Source organism: Emydura macquarii, unplaced genomic scaffold, assembly GCF_026122565.2.
Source record: "Emydura macquarii macquarii isolate MOO-44397 ecotype Brisbane River unplaced genomic scaffold, CSIRO-AGI_Emac_v2 contig_1263, whole genome shotgun sequence".
Taxonomy (NCBI): Eukaryota; Metazoa; Chordata; order Testudines; family Chelidae; genus Emydura; species Emydura macquarii.
The window spans coordinates 4,684,101-4,704,536 of NW_027131400.1; the positions used below are offsets into that span (position 1 = coordinate 4,684,101).

Below are 20,436 nucleotides of genomic sequence, written 5' to 3' on the forward strand. Positions count from 1 at the left end.
GAATCTGGTCTGAGCTTATAAAAGATGTGTGTACGAGACAGAGTGCTACAATTAAGCCATCGGGGACAATTTCATCTCCAATTTCCTAGAACTCCCAGATCTACTGTCAAGCAGAGTTTTGAGGGGCTTATCTATGAGGCTATATGAGGAGTGTACTACTCTTTCACCAAAGTTTTAGTGGTAAGAACACAAAAGTGCAAAAACAGCCACTGGTTGTAGAAAGGTCCTTAACACAATATTTTACGGTAGTGTTACAACAGTATTTGTGCTATTATTATATATATTAATGTCAGGTTCTTTTTTGTTTTTGTTGGTTTTTATAAGGGGCAAATAGCTACTGCAATTGTGTCCATTTGCAAACTGAGGACTCTGCATCAGAGTTCAGGCCAGTGCAAGATATCAAGATATGTTTCTATGGGCCAAATGCTGCTACTGTGTTGCACCAGCAAAAAAATCCAGATTTACTGCATTGATTTCAAAAGAATGAGCCTGAATTTCTGTTTTTCCTATATTCTCTGTTGATATGAGATTTTTGCCTGGCTGCTGTGTGAAACATTTGCAACTAAATTTGAAAAAGCACCCTGTGAATCTGAATGTTCTTTGCCAGAAGCATTTGTCTTTATTCTAAAGTTAGGGAGGGAAGATTGCAGATGTTGATTAATGCTGGGTAATCCTGACTTGTGTCTCCAGGAAGTACTATTGAATCAGAGAGTACTAACATTTTATACAAAAAGGAAACTTCTCTAAGCCAGTACAGTACTTCAGTACCATTCCAAATTTATTTAGGTCGATCAGTGGTTCCTGTCTAGTACATGTAGTAGTATCTATATCTCAGGCTTTTGTGATGGCTACTCTAGTTGGATTTCACCTTCTCTGCTTTTAATGAGGAATCTCCATGTTGGGCCTTGGCACGCTACTCTTCCCTGTCTTTCAGTTGTGCGTGTTCTAAACCCCAGTATAGTGACTGAGTGTCTGGGTGTAGAGCTTGCTCTAAACAAGAACACTAAGCCTAAACTCCCATAATGCTACAGATATCCAGGGTCTGAAATTCTGTTACAGCTTACAGTGTATACAAATAATTTGGAAGTGGGGACCACTGTATGATACAGCCACATTTTGTCTCATAAACCTGTACGGGTCTTGGAAACAGTCATTACCACTGTGGTAGATGTCATTCATTATAAAATGGCTCCATAAGAATAAGTATCCCTACTTATTTTGTTATTAAAAAGTGTGGCTGAGCACAGGTTAAGCTGAACAAGTGGAACTTTATTAAATCCTGTGGATTACACTGTCCATATGGCTGAGTTGCTTCCGGTCTAACTCCTCATGTTGCCTGTTTTCCTGATGTTCCCTCACTAACAGTCTCCCCAGGAAACCTGGGTCCTGTCACTCTAGTTCCACTGATCATGATACATCTTCCCTATTTTACAAACATTTTAGTATAAACATTACTGAAAATAACTGATGACCAGACTCTTAACCCAACCAGCATCCCTTTGGTCAGAGCTTGCTAGCACATAGCCAAGTTGGATTCTCGTAATTATCACAGTCTCACCTGCTTATAAAGTCTTTGAGATACTTTGGTCTCCTCAACAGATAACCACAGAAAGAGTAACCACTCTGTCATCTGTCTCCTAGTCTAGCTAACTATTTCTCTGTGGAGTATCCCCCCTCCATTTGGGGTTGGTCTTCGGCTGGTTCTCCGTTTCTCCATTCTCTTATGATCTCTGTAGGCTCTCTGAGTGTTGTGTCTTCTGGTGCATAAGTATCTCCTCTTCCTTCAGATCACTTGTCCCTCTTGTGTAGTCACCTTGTATAACTTGAGTGCTACTAGACCCCTCACAACTCCTTTAATCCACTTCTTCTAGTTTCTCTTTAATGACGTGCCTGTCTCCCGGTCCATTAGGTCCTTGCCGACCTGTCATACTTTTCACCTGCTATCTCTGATTGTTGGCCATCTCCTCTCAGTGATATCTCTAGCCTTCTGGCTGCAACAGGTCCCTCATTGGTAAAGGGTTATGGTCCTTCAACCCATCAGTACCTGCGCTAGACTGTTTTGACACCCCAGTGATGGGATAGTCCTGTATGCCAAAATAGCTAACGAGAAATTTGAAGCAGAAGTCTCCTAGCTGTTTCCACAGCTGATTGCACATTACCATTACTCTGTGGGTACACTGGAGAGGTGGCGTGGTGGTCAAAGTCCCATCTGCATGCAAATTCCTTGAATTTTTCTGAGGCAAACTGGAAGACTACAGTGCCCTAAATGCCGTAACTCACAAAGTGGACTTTCAGTTTCCCAATCAATTAATTGTTTCTTGGAAAAGGAATGCCATTGATCTCCCAGAAATTTGAGTTGTAGTCCACTGTAATCAAGTACTGCTTTTCCTTAAGGCAAATAAGTCTGCTCACTCCTTTTGTCATGGTCAAGTGGACAGCTGATATGGTAACAGAGTTTTCTGCTGGTGATTATCACATGACCTGCAGGTGTCACACTCTTCTATCATTGATTACAGTAAATAAACTCCTGAGCCTGTTTAAGACAGCTGTCAATGCCCAGATACCAGGCAAGTATTTTTTGCATTATATCCTTATGTAATGAGACATAATGAGGATAGCTCTGTCCTCCAAATATGATGCCATTCTGCTCATCTTTAATTTGAAAATATGGTTCCATTCTTACATACTTGGCTTTTTGTTTCCTGGTCATCTTGCTAGCATCACTTTCTTGACTACCTGTAGTTGCATGTCCTTTTCTGAAGCCTGATTTTCATAGTCTGAAATTAGGAGAGTGAATCAATTAAAATGCTGTCTTATGTCCTGATCCCTTTCCCTTAACTCACTGATATTGGCCACCATCCAGGACAACATCTGATCTCTACTTGTACATCGACACGCACTGCAATGTCTTTGGATGATGAAGAAGGAACTTTGCCATGATTGTATTTAGGGGTTTGTGGTCTGATTGTATTATTACTGGGCGGCGGTAGGTGTACTGATGGAATTGCTCCTCTCCAAATACCACAGCCAGAAGTTCTTTTTCTGTTGGAAGTTCCCCTGTTCAGTCCGACAGGGTTCTACCACCACAACCAACCAGCTGGTCCTGCAAAAGAGCTACACCCAATCTATTCTCCAAGGTATCACATGGGAATGTCAGTGACTTTCCTGGCTGGTAGAACTTCAAGATAGAGACATCCATTATCATGTGTTTCAGTATGTGAAATTTTTTTCATTGGCGACCTGCCCAGTCCCATGCAACATCTTGCCTTCTGAGCTGATGAATATGTTCCACTACTAGAGTCGAGTGTGGACAGAATTTGGACAGAAAATTTATCTTACGGAGAGATGTATACTCTTTCACATCCTCTACAGCTGGCATGTCTCTGACTGCCTTGATCTTGTTTGGATCTGTTTTCAGACCAACCTCCAATGTATGTGTCCTCATGGTATTAGAGTCACATTTTTCCCCTGGGTTGAGTTTTATATTCTTGTGCCTGCATCACTACAGAAAAGCTTTTAGTTTTATGTCATGCTCTTGCTCAGCTTCTGTATCATTAGTCTCTACACCTACAATGAGGATATAATTTGCAGTTATTTTCATACCAGACAGTCCTTTCAGTGCTTGGATGAATCTTCTATGGAAAACCTCTAGTGCTGGGCTTATGCCCATCAGCATACACAGCCATCTGTAGTGATCAAATGGTATTATAAAGGTTGTCAGCATGCCGCTTACCAAGGCTATACAGGCCTCTGCAGCTGCTATCAAGTCCCTGCTCTGTAGGCTTTTGAGCTCCTTGCATACTAGATTATGTAGCACCACTGGAATTTTCCTTCATGGCAAGTACACAGATTCAACTGTGGGATCTACTGTTGAAAACATCCCCATATTCTTTTAAAGGTATTTCTATTGCCAATGGGACTCTCCCTTTTGCTTCTTGCACTGCAACTCTAAAATTCCAACACTGCACCCTGATCAGAACCATGGCTTGTATGGCTATATTCCCCAAGTGGGGTATGATGCGCTTACCATCTATCAGCACAAAATTCAACTGGTACTGTCTGTTATTTTTCAGATTAGTTACTATGATGTCACATTTTCCTACAGGCTTCATTATGCTCTCATTGTACATTATTAGATTGTGCCTGATTTTGTAATGGTGAACTTGACTCAAACACACTCCCCCAAGGAATCATATTGTAAGCGGCCATGCTCAGCAGCTGAAATCACACAGGGTGCTTCCCTATTTACATTGTTGCATGCATGGAGGTTTGCATTATCCCTTGTTGCTTTCCTGTCCTGACTGTGTGAACTTTATGTGTTTTTAGACTCAACGACAGAGTCATAATGTCATCACTGCAGTCTGATGTACCAACCCTCTCTTGTACAAGTCTGAATAAATCTTTCTAGACCTTACTCTGTTCTTGTACATATTGCTAAAATGATTCAAACTTGCCGTATTCCTTGCAATGCTGTCCTAATGCAGGACACTTCTTTACCCACTCATGCTATATCTCACAGTAAATGCGTATGAAATCCTGGCCACCTGCTCTCCTTTGCTGTTGTCTTATTGCATATAATTCTGGAACTCTTAGAAATTTCATCCTGAGGCTTCTGCTACATGTCCCACATCTATGCATCTGTTAAATGTGAGGGTGGCTTCCCAGAGCAGCTGGTGAACCCAAGTGCCACTATCCTGTCCCTAATTTCAGTCTGTCAAATTATTCAGAGGAGGCAGTGTGCGCAAGGCAGTAACCCAGGGGTCTATCCCTTCCCTCTTCAGACTGGTCTCTAGTGAAAAACCTGTGCCACTCCACAGCTTCTTCTGCTTTGTGGAGCAATAGGTCCCCAGGGCACCTAGGACTACTGAGAGACTTCAGGCAGTGGTCAGTTTCAGAGTGTGCCTTGTTTGTCTATAAGATAAAATAATAGTTGTATTTTCCTGCTGTTCATTCTCCAGCATGGCCAGGTTGTGTACAGTCAGACTTCTCCTTCCACGAGGTTTCTCACCGGGCTACATCTGTGTCTCCACAATCCAGGGCTCCAGGGCCCTTCAGACCAAGTCCCACGGCTCTCGCTGCCAGCTGCTGAACTGGAGGAGACTGCTGCCGCCATGTTTCATTTGCAAAGAGTGATGCTGAATGCAGGTTAAACTGAACAATTAGAACTTCATTAAACCTTGTGGAATGCTCTGTCCATGTGGCTGAGGTGCTTCCGGCCTAACTCCTCACATTGACTGTTTTCCTGATGTCCCCTCAACAACAGTCTCTCCATGGAACTCAGGTACACTCATTTCTCAGAGTATGGCTGCTGTAGCTGAACTATACTTAACATAATGTTAATTTAACAGTAGCATATAGTTGCCCCAGTCAGGTTTAGTGATTCATTATGTTGGGTGCTATATAAACTCCTAGGAAGACACAGAGTTCCTTCCCTGAAGAGTTTATGATCTAAGAAACTGTACTGTGAAAAGAGAAAGAGGACTCTTTAAAAAGGAGCCATTGGAGAGTCTCTCTGCACAGTTCTCTCAGCTGTGGCATGGGACCTGCATCGGCAGCTCACTGTCTGTGAGTGTACACACTAGGATGGATGTGTGCTGCAGCTCATTCATTGCTGAGTCATTTCTTTTAAAAAAACAACTGCCAGAGCAAACAAGAAGAGGTAAGAAGACCTGAATGTTTCATGTGAATAGGGACAGCACTGCTAACCTGCCCTTCTAGGTAAATTAATTTAGCGAATTAAACATCTGAGTACAGCACTGCATCCTGAACACTGATTAGGGATTCAAAGTGGAATGACTGTCTCTCTCTCTTGCTCTGTCTCTTTTCAAACAGACTATACTCTGTTCAAATGTGTGATTATGTATCTTGAAAATAAATTAACTTATGCAATTTGCACAGGATTTTCAAATGTTTCATTTCTTTAAATTAATCCACTCTTAGTTCTTTCAGTTACACTGATGCTGGCTTTAGAAAAATGACAATGAAAACTATTCCTGTACATATAATATACTCCTTTTCTAAATTCCTCTTCTCTAGCTGAGTAGTTCGATTCTTAATTCTGCTGCCTATCAACTTGACAAACAGCATCAGTAGAGAGAAACAGCCAGGTCCTGATATGACATACATTTCAAACAATGACTCCTGGGTATGACCCATAAGGGCAAGGAAACCTTGGTATAAGAGATTGTGTGGTTCATAAACCAGAAAGCCAAATCTGAAGCCAACAGCTTACAAGCTGTGATGTGGTACATCTCAGTCACAGACTTGCTTCCCCAAAGTCCAGAGACACACACTGAAGCAGAGATACCTTTTATAAGGAGGCAGATGTTGAGGGGGGGGGGGGGGAAGGAAAGCGTTTCCAAATATATCAAAAATAGCTAATTCATTTCCTCACTGGTTTTCATTATCTAATGAAACCCATTCAGGGCAATATAATTGTTTAGCCTCTAAAAGACATTTCATTTTAGTAAAGTGACCATAAAGTGCAAGTGAGAGAATTATAGAAAGCACAGCCTTAATGTGGATTCCCAGTGTGATCCTCTGCTAGGGTACAGGATCCAGAAAGATACAGAGGTGTAAATAGCAAAACCTATCTTTAATAGATGAGGAGTTCAAATAGAGCTCTATATTACAGCTATCCAGTTCTCATTTGACTAGTCTGCTGCAGTTAGCTAATACTCCTCCTCCAGTCCTCTAGCATATTCCTTGAGACATGTGTTATAAAGGGTTCTCCAATAAGATATCAATGTCTGGTCTCAGGCAAGAACTCACTCCTCAATTCCCCATAAGTTCAGTGTTTCTCCAGGAATAGGTGATTATGGGAATCACTGCATTTTCCCAGCCTCTGTTTTTTGTTTCCCTGCCCAATCGTGAGGATCCTGGAACATTAATAATCACTGCCACATTCCTCTCCATTTCCACTTTGTTTTTGTCTTTTCCCTCCACAGCAACTCCTCTGCATTTACGAAGCAGATTTACTGTGATTATGCCCGTGCTCTGCATATTAGGCAATTGAGGTGCCAGCAGAAGTGCTGGCACCTCTTGGAATGCACTAGTATATGTCATGTGCCCTTCAGAGCTGAGAGAAAGAGATAATGGGAAAGAAAGATAGAAAAGGGGGAGGGAAAGAAAAAATAGAAAAAAGGCAAGCAAAAGGAGAAAGGGGGAGGAGAAAAAGAGAAACCGATGTAAGCAAAATAAAGCTTTTGCACTGATGTTTTTTAATTTGTTCCCCACAATCCAAAAGACCATAGAAGGAAATTCATTGATAGATAACTGGGGAATGGAAGCACTGAAAAACTCTGTGTAATTCCTACATATATGAATGCTGAAGGTGCTGTAATTAGGCAGCTTGTTCAATTAGTCCTCAGGCAAAATGTCCTATCAGAGAAGCCAATTACACAAGATATGTATAATAGAATTAAACATTTACCACTATCAGGCCACTTTTCATCAAGTATGTGGTGATGAATGGCACATTTATACTCATGCCATATGTTTCCACATATGTCATAATAAAAAAGCACTCCAGTTACCCACTATTTATGGCAAGAAGATGCAAAATCATGGGGCACAACAGTTGTGGCTGTTTAATGCCTGTTCACAATGTCATTACAATAACTACCATGTGTACCATTCTCATGAAATGCTGGGCGTGGGGAGGAGTCCACATTCCTGCATTACTGGCATGATTGAAACAGGTTGCAGATACAGTTAGTGAATTCTCAAAGTATGTGGAGACAAAGGGCTCTACCTGTGATGCACTAGGAAAGGAAAAGAATAAGTAATGATCAAGTCCCCCAAAACCATAATACTTTCAGCAGCCAACAGCAAGTACTCAGATACCACAATGATAATGACTACAATGTACAAGACACAGTAGTTTAATGCCTTCAGGAGCAATAACACTCAATGTGATTTCAACTCTCTACATTTGTTTTTCAACTGTAGACTGTGCAACCCAGCATTGCTGCTCTGCATCTACCAGCCAGAGCATGAGATGGGAGTGACAAGACCATGACCACACCCCTTTTCCAGATATAAGCCTATAGTGATCTGGAGAACTATAGATAGTGCTGGTCAGACTCTACCCAACACATTGTAGCCAAAAATATGGCTGCTTCCTAGACAATTTGACGAGCAACTAGGATCCCTCTGAGTCCTCTCCCCTTTAAGACCCTTGCATAGCAGCCACATTTTGGCTAAGTATGAATACTAGAGATAGACAAATGGGCTTTGATAAAATAAGAGCTGACTTGAACAGAAAGTTATTTTGAGATTCAAAACATTTAGGGTATCATTGCCCACTATTATTTCTCCACTTCAGTTGCCTTTCTCAATAGGACCGGAAGTGGAGTCGCCAAAGGAGTGTGAACAAGCGCAAAGAGAGCAGGGATTCAGAAATTCCAAACATCATGTGAGAATGGGCTGGAGATCTAATAAACTCAAATGAAGTTTAGATCAACATCAAACATTACAAACAACATAGCTTTTTCTAGTGTAGTTCTTGTAATAATTACTTCAGTGGAAACCAGAGATGGCTCCAAACTGGATCCCCTAACTTTTGGGAGATCTCAGTTTCAGAGAAACATCCTAATTTCACAGGTTGGGTCTCTTTCTATAAAGGGCCGAACCTGAGCATTGGTGAACTTTGGTGAGGTTTCATTCTGGATTCAGATTACAAGTTGGGCCAATCACTAGTTCAAACTAAGTACTGTACAATATGTCATGTTACATCTTTTAAAAAACATTGTGTAAATGGGCACTTCTGAAAGGCTCCAGCCACATCTGGGGGCAAATGGCATATATATTGATTTGCAAATATTTTTGCAAAGCCGTAATTCACATGGTTGTTATTGTTCATAAGTATTTGGACAATTTCTGGACATCCAAAAATGTTCACAATTTCTAAAAGTTTTACTAATTTATCACCATGAATAGTCATTTAAATATGAAATGTCAAACAGGCTAGCTGTGAGAACTTTGACTTTAGAGATTCATGACTTTTGTATGACAAATTCAAATTGTAGCACTGAATTAACATAAGAATTTTAAGAGACGATGATTGGGTTTTTTGCTTTGATTAGGGATTTTTGCTTTGAATATAAATAGTATTTCTTAGAGAACATTTCCAATGGATTCTTCTGGTTTTGTAGTTTCCACACATTGCATTCTTTAGATTTTTCTTACAGTGTTGACTAGCCAAAAGCTTTTAGAAACCAAAGCATTTTTCGTTTACCACAGAGAAATCCATGAAGGGCAGAACTCATCAAAATGATACATACAGACTACTAAATCAAGACAGTCTAGAGATATTGACACAAATTATGTCTAGAAACATGATCAAGTCTGTCTGATGCACTGTGATTTTCTCTTCAACTTTTCTAAGGAAGTGACCCTATTGACACATGACTACGTTCCAAAACTTGTTGCTTGACTTCATAATATGCATAGTGGAGAGACTTTAAACAGAATTCTCAAGATAATTTAAACAGGCATTTTGGCTTTGAAATGGCTGATCTGTCTGTTTCAAACAAAGGGTATTTAGGATCTAGGGATGGAGATGCTTATTAAATAAAGTACTGGCTGTTTGTAAAGCATTTCAGATTTAACTGTCACCCTCATACTCACAAGTCTAGTGGTGCATTTGTGACTCCACAAAACTAATAAATCTATTCCTGCTTTGATTTAAGGGATGAATGAGCAGAGATCAAATCCTCTTTCGATCTGACAAGCATTGGACTCTACAGAACGTCCTTCAGTTAATGCTAACCATGTCCATAGGCAATACACAGAGGACTGTGTTTCACCTTGCCTTAAGAAAAAGTTAGTTATTATTCAACTAACAGAAAGCTTTCCTTAAACATTTTATTTATAATGCCACAAATCTGCACATTTAGGATACTAATGCTTTTGCACAGATAACTATGTTATTCAATAAATACCTGATAAAAATATAGTTATGTATGCCATAGGTATTTTCTTGTATCACCTATTTAATGTGTCAGTCAATACTCTAACATGTCATGGAATCTTTCAGTCACATTATGTAATATATTGACGATTATACGTGTCATCACTATATCATTTATACCATCAATTTGATATTTCTGTAGAAAGTTGAGTCATTAAAGAGTTAAACTTTATCTCTTCACCTTAATTAGTATATTACAGATAATATTTCATCTTGCTAGAGCAAAATATAAGGTGGAAGTTACTGAATTCTATCCAGGAAGACATATGCTGAATTGAACCCATGTCTCCGGTCTGCTGCTCTATCCACTATGCTATACTGCTTTCATTAAAGCAATAAAGGAAGCTGTAAGGACTGAAATATACCAAGGCTGGCTTTATTCACAGTCTGTAAATACAGGAATCATTGAAAAATAATGCTTTGCTAAGCTGTTATATGGTCAATAATTTTTAGAGAGACCTTCCAGTTTTAAAAGCAGAATGGCAAAACTTATTTAAATACCAATTTTCACAGTATTATTCACATTTTAATGGTGAATCAGTTCTATCATGATCTCATTTATGTAGGGAATTACATCCACATTACAGTAAAATGGATTAAACAGGAATTGCCTGGTGGGAGTGATTAAGCTAGAGCAGGGTTCTCAAACTTTTTCATGGATCACATCTTAATGCAGAGAACAGGTTGTGGACCCTGTGCCGTCTCATTCATGATTGTATGGACCACCTCCCCTCTCAGCGGCAATTAAAAACAATCTCTCTGGCAACTACAGCAGTATTTTCATGAAAAAAATACTATTAGGAAGGGGAGATGGTTGGTTTTCATTTTCTTGTCTGGTTACTTTCTGGTTCGGGGAGACTATTTTATTTATTCTAGTGTGTACCAGTAAATATATATTTTTAACACATGTCAAAACTGCTTTCACTCTGCATAGATTCACTTTTTCATGTTCAAAAAATTATTTCAAATCTACTTTTACTTAAAAAGCTACCTTTGAATAGTATCCAAAAGCTATAGCTAGCGTTGAACATAGCAGTTCTTCTCTTGAGCAGGAATCACTAGATCATAAAATCCCCTGCACTCTGACAGTGGATGCCTGTTAACTTACTGATACGATTCAAAGTGCTGGCTATGATTCTGAAAGCCCTAAATGGTGAGTATCCAGTTAAATGAGAGATTGCCTTTCCTCCTGTGTCTCATCATGACAACATGTATCTACATTCATGCTGCTGGTTCCTGAAGACTGTGTCAGGGTACTCTAAAGCAAATAGATCCTGGAACCTCCTTATAATGCAGATGTCCCACAGGATCCTGTATTTTGGGACATTCAGGGAATAAGGAAAGACTGCTCGAGACAGTGGATGAATTTTTAGTAAGCTTTGTATTGGTTATCATCTAGTGTCAGTTAAGGGCTGAGACAAATTGCATTAATATCAATATTGGAAATGAGTGAATAGTACTATGACCAAAACCAACTCTCATCTCCTCCTTTGTTTTTAATCTCTTATCCTTATACTCATCCACCACAGCCTGATGGCAACACATTGGGATAGGACCCCTTTACTCATTCCTCTTGACCAAGGCAGAGAGGGTTGGAGACACAGATTCTAAAAACACTTTACCCTTCAGTACCCTCTCTTTAGAGGTTATCGGTTCTCTTTTCTTTAAGGATGTCTGAACGAAATTATACAAAAGTAATTTTAACAAAGGTTCATTATAAATAGAGACAACAAAAGAAATTGTTTGCTTAACATAGCTAGATATACCTTTTTTATAAGCTAAACTAGATACGACAGCCTCATCTTGGTGATGGAGAAAAAGAAGAAAAGTGAATAACTTATACCCGTGAAAGCAATCTTCTCTCTCTAACCATTTTGGTCTAATTGTGAGCATCATGCTGTCCAGACCAAAAAACCACCTTGCTCAGTCCACAGAACTTTCTTATCAAGCCCTCCCTGATATAGGCTTGCTAACCAGTTTTCTCCAGTTACTTATACACATAGTAGGATTTTGGGGGCTGACTACATTTTCTAGGATATTGTCCATTGGGGAAACAAATGCTACCATAGTGTAGATGCTTCCTACAGTGACAAAAAGGATTTCTCTGTCACTGTAATAAATCCATTTCTCCAAGAGGCAGTAGCTAGGTCCACAGAATTCTTCTGTTAATCTAACCTTGTGTACACTGGGGTTAGGACCACTTAACTAGGTTGCTCAAGGGATGTCAAGTTTTCACACACCTGAGTGATGTACCTAGGGTCAAGCTGAATGTTAAGAGTAGACTAGGCCAAAGGCCTTTTAACAATAATTAAGGGCTTTATTTTAAAGGTTTAATTACTTAGGTCAGATACCATCAAAACAAGCATGGCTGGTTTAATATGATCAGGCCTCTTGTTAAAACTCAAACATTTTTTTATTTTCCTGAGATATATGAATTATAGACAGGTCTCCAAACTCTTTGCCACATCTATATAAAAATATAACATGAAATTAGTAATTACAGTACAATTACCTGTCATGTTGCAGTAAACTTTCAAAGGTCCAAGTGCCCCACTGCCATCTGGATCTATCCAGTAGTAATTTGAGGTTTTGCCCAAGTGTTTGTATGCTTCACAGGAGAGGTCATAAATAGCTGGAATAAAATAAAATATACTAATAAGGAAATAAAGTCTAGGAACAAATTGTTCCCAATCACAATAACTTTCTTCATAGCATCATTTTATAATTCACACCAGTGCAGGAACCATGAATTAATCAGTGATTTAATACTTGAAAATTAATAGAAAGCACAATATTTTTCCAAGGTACACTGTTTATTAGAGCTGCTCAGAGAAACTTTGATGGAACCATTTTTCGTTTTGTAGGAAAAATGGGGAAATAGTTCCAATGTCAAATGTTCCATTTTCATATTTTTAGAACAAAACATTTTGACTTTTCATTTTAAAGCAACTTTTCATTTCATTTTAAAAAATTGTATTACACAGTATATTATGTAAATCAAAGAAAGTCAAAATTGGAATAAAATGTTTTGATTAACCTGATTTTTTTTAAATTTTCGTTTCACAGAAAATTTTGAAATTTTCAGGTTTCATTCTGATTTGGAACAAAGCCAGATTTTGAAATCTCAAAATCCTTTATGCAATGGAATTTCCATCTGCCATCCAGTTTTCCTGGTATCTTTTGCCATTTTCCGTAGATAAATGAAACATTATACCACTAATGCCTAAGTATTCTGAATAGCAAGTATTGGGAACACTGCAAATTCTTAGGCAAAGTTAATTACTTATCTAAGGCCAAATTGGCAGATTTTTAGAGTTCACCACTGTAGAGCAGTTGACACTAAAAATGGAGAGTTACCATCACTTGTCAAACTGCAATATCTGGAATACTCCAGATATATTTTTGTTTGTTTGTATGTATGTAATAAATAAATAGAAATATTTTCCTACAAATCTGGAAACAAAAATGAACAATAATATCTAACTAATTTGCAACTTCTTTGTTGTTCAAAGGACCAGATGGAATAACTTTGTGGGTTGGAATCAATCAACCAACCCTAAACAAATGAAATGTTTCTTTACCCAGATTTCATATCCACTCTAAAAATCCACCTAATATGCTGGTAATTCCTACAAAATCATCTCCTTGGTACGAATGGCTTTATTTCAAATGTCAATAAGGACAGTGCATTCTGCTGCGCTCTAGATGATTAGTAAATGATGGATCCCTCTTGTTTAAAGGCCACCAGGCAACTACTATGAGACAGAAAGGAAAATGGAGGCTGGAAAAAACTACAATCTCATGTAATATGAAAATAGAAACTGAAAGTTAGAGTGTCTGTGCTCATGCATGTAGAAAGAGAAAAAATCTCTCTGATCTTTCTATATTGAAGAGGGACAGAGAAGAATATATTGCAGGATAAATTTACTTGTTAGTTAGATGCTTTAATTTTGTAAATTAGGCTTATACAAAAAGCAGACACTTCTCATAATTGAATTGTGAAATGTTCCACTTCGCCATTTCCCTTCTCCCCATTGCCACACCAAGATTGACAGATTTCGTCTTTTCACAGAAAGAGCATCTGTTTTCAGACATGATTCTTAAAGAATTTAAAATATTTTTTTTCCTGAAAAGATTTTTGAAGATCAGTGTACATAGTCTGGATAGACTCATATTTCAGTCAACAAAAGACTCTTGGGGAAGAGTTACAATGGAGAACATCATACCATAATAGAGCCACAGAGTCTTCAAGAAGTTAACAGTATTAAAGGAAGGAGTGTTCATCGCAAAATTGCTTAATTTTTTGATGCTGAGGAATGAACAAGGTATATTCAGTATGTATCTGCTGTACCACTGAATGCATTGTGGAATGACATAAAGCACTATTAATTTAAGTGCTATGATACTACATCACACATATTTAAACTGGTGCAGTGGAAGATAAGGAGAAACTGTTTAAGATCTCATAAACTTAATATTTATTATGTTTCACTCGTTACCTAGAGTTTAGAGGTAGATAAGACTTTATAGGGAGTATATGTGGAATATCTTTCCATCAATTTCTCTAGCCTTCTGACTTAGGGAAAAATGGGCTCATTCAGTTGTTTTTCTTAAACAAATACAAGCTCATGAATTATTTCCATTAATTGTATCATCAGTGTATTGCTACAAAAAAGACATTTAAAATGACAAAAATGTCTAGTATGCATTATAGAATCTACCTTAACTTTTTTGCGTTGACTTTTAATATGAAGAGATTGTGATAATCAAGGAGAATTTGTTGCAGTAACTTATTACATCAGGTACTCTGTCCTTCCCAGAGTGCCCAAAGTATACTAGCTATTTTATAAACAATTAAAAGGCCCATATTCTATACATTTCTTTCCCTCCTTTTCATATTCTCCCAGAATGGAAGGGATAATTAAGAAGTGATGGGTACTTATGTGGCAGTACAGATGAGGGTACATTTGAAATGTTGATAGCCCTGAAGACAAAACTCCTTTAGCTAATCACACAGGAGACAGGAGGATGATACAGAAGAAAGGGAGAAGAGTAGCATACTGGGACAGGGAGTGGCGACAAACCAGGCACATAAATGAGAGGGAAGAAGGAAATGAAAGGTTCAGGGATTCTGTTAATAATAAGTAAGAAACAGCAGAGATATAATCAGGGTCAGATTTATGTAGAAGCTTTGAAAGTAGGGGCAAAAATATTTAAATAGAATTCAGTTGGCAAAGGGAAGCTAACCATGGTATTTTAATAAGAGAGTAACAAGGGTTGGAATCAAGTTTGAAAGATCATTTTGGCCACTCTTAACAGGAGGGAAGTCACACAGGAAACAGGGAAGTCAGAGAAGAGAAGATTCCTGTAGTCAAGGAAGGAGATAAGCCCAGCACTTTATATGAAGGCAAAGCAAGGGAATGCTGAAGTTTTGAAATGTTGTAGAGCAAGAACTGATTGGATTTGCTAACAGCATGGATGTGTGAGGAGGAGGAGGAGAAGAAAAGAGTTCTATTTTAAACTGTTTAATTTAAGGAAGAGGTGGGGCATCCAAAAGGGGATGTTGGAAAGACCAAATGAAATGCAAGCATGGATATAGGAGAAGAGGTAGATTTAAGACTCACTATCAGCAAAGAGACCATGAGAGTAGATTAAATCACAGAAGGAGGTGAGGGCAGAGTGCATAAAAGGAGAGGAACATGGGCAGAGCCCTGAGAAATACTAATAGAGAACAGGAAGGAAGAAAAAGGCACATTGAAGGAGCAATCAGCTGCAGCAAGTTAAGAAGAACAATGGAAGTACTGAACCCACAAAATGCAAAATATCATGGAGACATGAGGGGTCTACAGCATCAAAGGCTGCATAGAAAGAGATGGGGAGGAACAGAGAGATGGAAGTGTGATCCAGAGGGGTTTTCTTAAGGAAAAGGTAGACAGCAATGAATACAAAAAGAGTTGGAAAGGAGCCAGAGGGGAAAAGTTAAAAATAAGAGGAAGGGAAATGATGAGGGAGGGAAAAAAGTGAGTTTTGGAGTTGAAAGAAGATGGGTTCCGAGGATCATCTCAAAAGTGTTAGGGGAGGACTTAAAATAGCTCTGCTTCTCAGAAACAATGGAAATGTCTGCATCAAAAGTAAAACCAAGTATGTACTAGAGACAGATTTCTCAGGGACTGACATGTCCCACAGGAATGACAACAAACCTCAATTTTCCAATCCAAGTGTAAACCTCACTGCTTCAACCTTACTGCCTGGCTAAGCAATCCATATGAAGTAAGCTTTATTTTATTTTTTTAAAGAAAGAAATATACACACAACTTTTTATTCTGAGAGAAGGAACAGAGAGGAAACCACAAATGATCTGCTCATTCTTAACTTTGGAAAGAGCTCAGACACCACCTCTGATGAGTGTGATGTGTGACAACCCATTTGCCAATTGTGGATGGTAGGTTTTTGTTTCTTTGTATTTAGTCACCTGACCAACAAGAATCAAAGTGAGAACACTAAAGTCACCAAAGTTCACTAAATAGCCACCAGAATGTGGTTGACCAGAATTAAAGATATATAGTAATGGAATGATTTATTGCTTGTATTAGGTTAACAATTGATGTATTTAAGCAAAGAGAAGCTGAGTAGGATGAACTGTTAAAAATCATTGATGTAAAACAGTTGTTATACAAATGGAAAGTCATCCTACATTGCTCAGCTTTGCTTTATTCCATTGCCTTTTCTATTTGTCACCTTCTCTTTCAATATGTCTATAAGAAAAAAAAAAAAAAGCACTGCTGTGAATGACGTGGGAGATGTGTATAATTTTTATGGATATTATGTGTATCTCTGCTTCTGTGATAGTTGTTATGCTGGTTGCCACAAAGTTCAAAGGGTTAATTCCTGAAGAAGCTCACCACACATCCATAGGAAGGCAGACAAAGGCTTTGGATTACCTAATCATTGGTAGTTAATTGACAGCTCAGATATCAACATCTTTGAAATTGTGTCTATGCTTAAGAAGAAACCAACTGGCCTGATGTGGGACAGAAGAGAGGCCCTAGAGGTGGGAAACCTGAAATGAAGAACTCTAGAATAAATAAAACAGTGAGCTATGAGCTCAGTGGGGAGATAACAGGTTATCAGGGAATTGCTCGAACAGAGCAGACTGGCACACAGATCTTAAACATCTGGGCACACCTTGGCTTCAAAGGAAATCCTTTTCTCTGAGTGCTGTGTTCCTATGGATAAATAAATAATACTTTGTTTTAAGGAAGTTCTTCTAAGTCACTGCATTTACCTACTGGTCCAGAAGGGAAGTCTCTTGCAGGTACCCAGCCAGTTGGACCTGCTGAACAATCACGGTGGTTAAACAGGGATGCTGTAGGTCATGACTCAGTCTGTGAATGGGAGAACCATGGGATTCTACCCTGAGGGGAGGCCTGTTTTAGTAAATGAAGATATTTCCTTCTAAGCCAGAAAGGAGAGAAAGAGTGGAGCTGTGCACTTGGTACTTGGGGGAAAATAAATTCTTCTCATTCTCTTCTTTTTAGGCCTATAAAAATAGTTTGCAGTGCTAGGTGTCTTAGGAAATTGGTACTGGAATAAGAGCCTTTTGCTTCTATGCCAGGAGTGGCCAAACTTACTGACCCTCCAAGCCACACACAACAATCTTCAGAAGTTCGAGAGCCAGGGCACACCTGCTGGGCCTCAGGGCTTCAGCCCTGTGGCGCGGTGGTGGTGGGGCTCGGGGCTTCTGCCCCATAGTGCATGCCTGCTGGGGCTTCAGCCCCACTCCTGCTGAAGCCCTGAGCCCTGGGCAGGCACCCAGAAGCCTCAAGACTTGGGCCAGAAGCCTCAAGACTCTCCTCCCCATGAGGCAGAAGCCTCAAGGCCCCACCCCAGTCTGGTAGGAGGAGAATGGGGGAGGGGGGCTCCACTTTAACTGTAAAAGAGTCACATGTGGCTCACGAGCCTTGTTTGGCCACCCCTGTTCCATGCCATCAGCTCAAATTTGGCCAAGGTTAGTTGTAATGGAAATGTTACTAACCAATGGCTTGCCACTAATCAATGGAAAGGAAGTTGGTGCTCAGTGAAACTCCTATTGGATAGATAGTCCAATAACAAAAATCATCACCACAACTGGCACCACTGTTTGTAATCTCTATAGCTGGTGAAGGACTGAAGGGGCCTTAAGAATTTAAAAACTACCCTTTCACCACTAGAGAAGGTTCCTACAGAACATAGGAAGCACACTGGCAGTATAGTTTTATGTAGACTTTTTCACCAATACTTGATAAATTGAGGGCTTCAGTTTCAAAACTGTCAATCCTGCATTTTTTACAAACACCATCTTCACTGATAAACAAAAGATCAGGCTAGATAGTCTGCACACCTTGAGGACAGACGAAGTGATCCTTAACATGTTGAAACTCTGGATGTCCATCTGCCAGTGGACCAGGCTACTGCAGAAATGAAACATTTCTTAAAACCCCTAAGTAGATATATAAGGCTGACTCTCTTTCCCCATCCATTGATTTCAGTCAGGAGCAATTCCACTGAAGTCAATGAAATTACACTATTGTAAGACTGACCTAAGTGTGAGGAGAATCAAGCCCAACTAAACCTCACTCTCACTTTCATGTTCCAGAAGAAGAAACCATATGGAATTCTACAGACAAAGGACTCCTTGGAATTTATTATGTTATCCAAGAGGGTCAACTCATGGCCCTTAAAGGGATACAAAGCATGCTGCAAGTATAAGCGGCAAAAAAAGATAAGATAAATATATTTGCAGACCAAAAAAAATAACACTAGCTGTAAGCTCTTTAGAACTCAGTATATTGTTGCTGAAGTTGTAAGACACAGGACACAAACTGTAGCTATAGCGCTACTGTCTTTTTCAGTCAATAGTTAGATAATTTCTAAGGACGTGAAGTAAACTTTACCTTTCACTTTCAATTTAAGAAAATAATTAGACTATTTCCTGCTAATATTGGATAGAGTCCACAACATTTCCCGGTTGTTCGTGGACATCAATGGTTTTATATGTTTTGAAGCACTTCCTTACTGCCCATTCAATTATTTTTTAATTACAGCAATGCAAACTTTTAAATACCTGAGTTCTCATCAGCAGTTGAATATTAACCTCATCTGTCCTCAGTCTCTTCTGGGCTTTCTTAAAAGCTTGACTGCATCCCCTCCTCATATTGCATTATTCCCTAGAAGCTGCTGTCTCATTATTGGCCCAAGACAGAGATTTTTAAAAGATAGTGTTTTGTGGGTGTGTAGCAGCATTATCCTGTGTCATGATCCCTCTGAGATACCAAAGCCAACATAAAATATTGTTAATTATGTCACTATAGCAGAGTTATGACATCTGCTTTCTCAGGAGAAGCCCTTCTATTAAAAAGCAACTGCCACCAAAAAAACCAAAAACAAACAAATCCTGTTCCACTGAGAAGTCAGTTTGTCCCAGTCCCTGTTATATTCAAACAGCAGCCTCACACTTTTAGAGTCCCTGATGAAACCCAAATGTTGGTGTCCCTTCACATTCCCACCCTTTCAGATTTACTTTCATGGGTCTTATTGGTTTTGCGTATTGCTTTATTGTAATAAATATACATAAAGTCAAGTGCAAACTGGAAAACACAAATGTTAAACAACCGTACTGATATTGTGCATTGTGTCCTGTTTAGCCAAAGTTAGGAGAGGTCTCTCTCTCTCTCTCTACACCTTCAACATAACTATAACAACAAATGCATTTTCAGTCATATATCCCAGGTTTTTATTGACGGAGAAACAGAGGCATAGACAGTTTAAACTAGGATAAACTAGGAGCCAAAAATCACACACAGACTCAATGGCAGAGAAGTTCTCGAATTAAAGGTCTCCTGACACCCAGATCTGTGATTTATTTACTGGCTCACAGTGATGTATATATCTCATGAAAGATGATCTGCAACCTACATATAAGGATTTATATACCAATTTACTGTACTACTTCATATTATATATATATAAAACAATTATTAGAATCCAAGGTGACAAAATTAAAAGTGGCAATGTTTCATTAATGTTACATTATAACAGCAACACAAATGAAAAATTAAAAAGTCAGCACAAACTAGCAAATTCCCATGAATTCTGGGTAAATTCAAATATGAATCTGAACTTTGTGGCTATCGCTTATCTCTGCAATGGTCTGAACCCAAATTCCAGGTCCAAACGTCAGCAAACTTTGATAAAGTTTTGATTAGAACACAAACTCTGTGGTTTGGAACCATCTCTACCCTCCATAATGATGAAATATTAAAATACATTTCAAAACTCAGTCTTCAGTTCTGAGTTTAATTCAGAATTAGTTCACAAATGTATATTTGCTTCTGACTGATTTTGCCATATAGTACAACACTCACTTTTTATACATAAAAAGTGCAAAAACACTTTTGATACAGAAATGGGGGTTACAGTGAGTT

General features: G+C 38.8%; 1 protein-coding gene across 3 annotated transcripts in view; it reads right to left on the reverse strand.

Moving 5' to 3' along the window:
• Positions 1-20,436, reverse strand: part of LOC137154613 (contactin-associated protein-like 2) — a 309,210-nt gene that overhangs the window by 47,718 nt on the left and 241,056 nt on the right. For all 3 annotated transcript variants that reach the window (XM_067550350.1, XM_067550348.1, XM_067550349.1), the window contains exon 5: positions 12,486-12,605. In XM_067550350.1, coding sequence (XP_067406451.1) covers positions 12,486-12,605 — 120 coding nt within the window. The remainder of the gene's footprint in view (positions 1-12,485; positions 12,606-20,436) is intronic.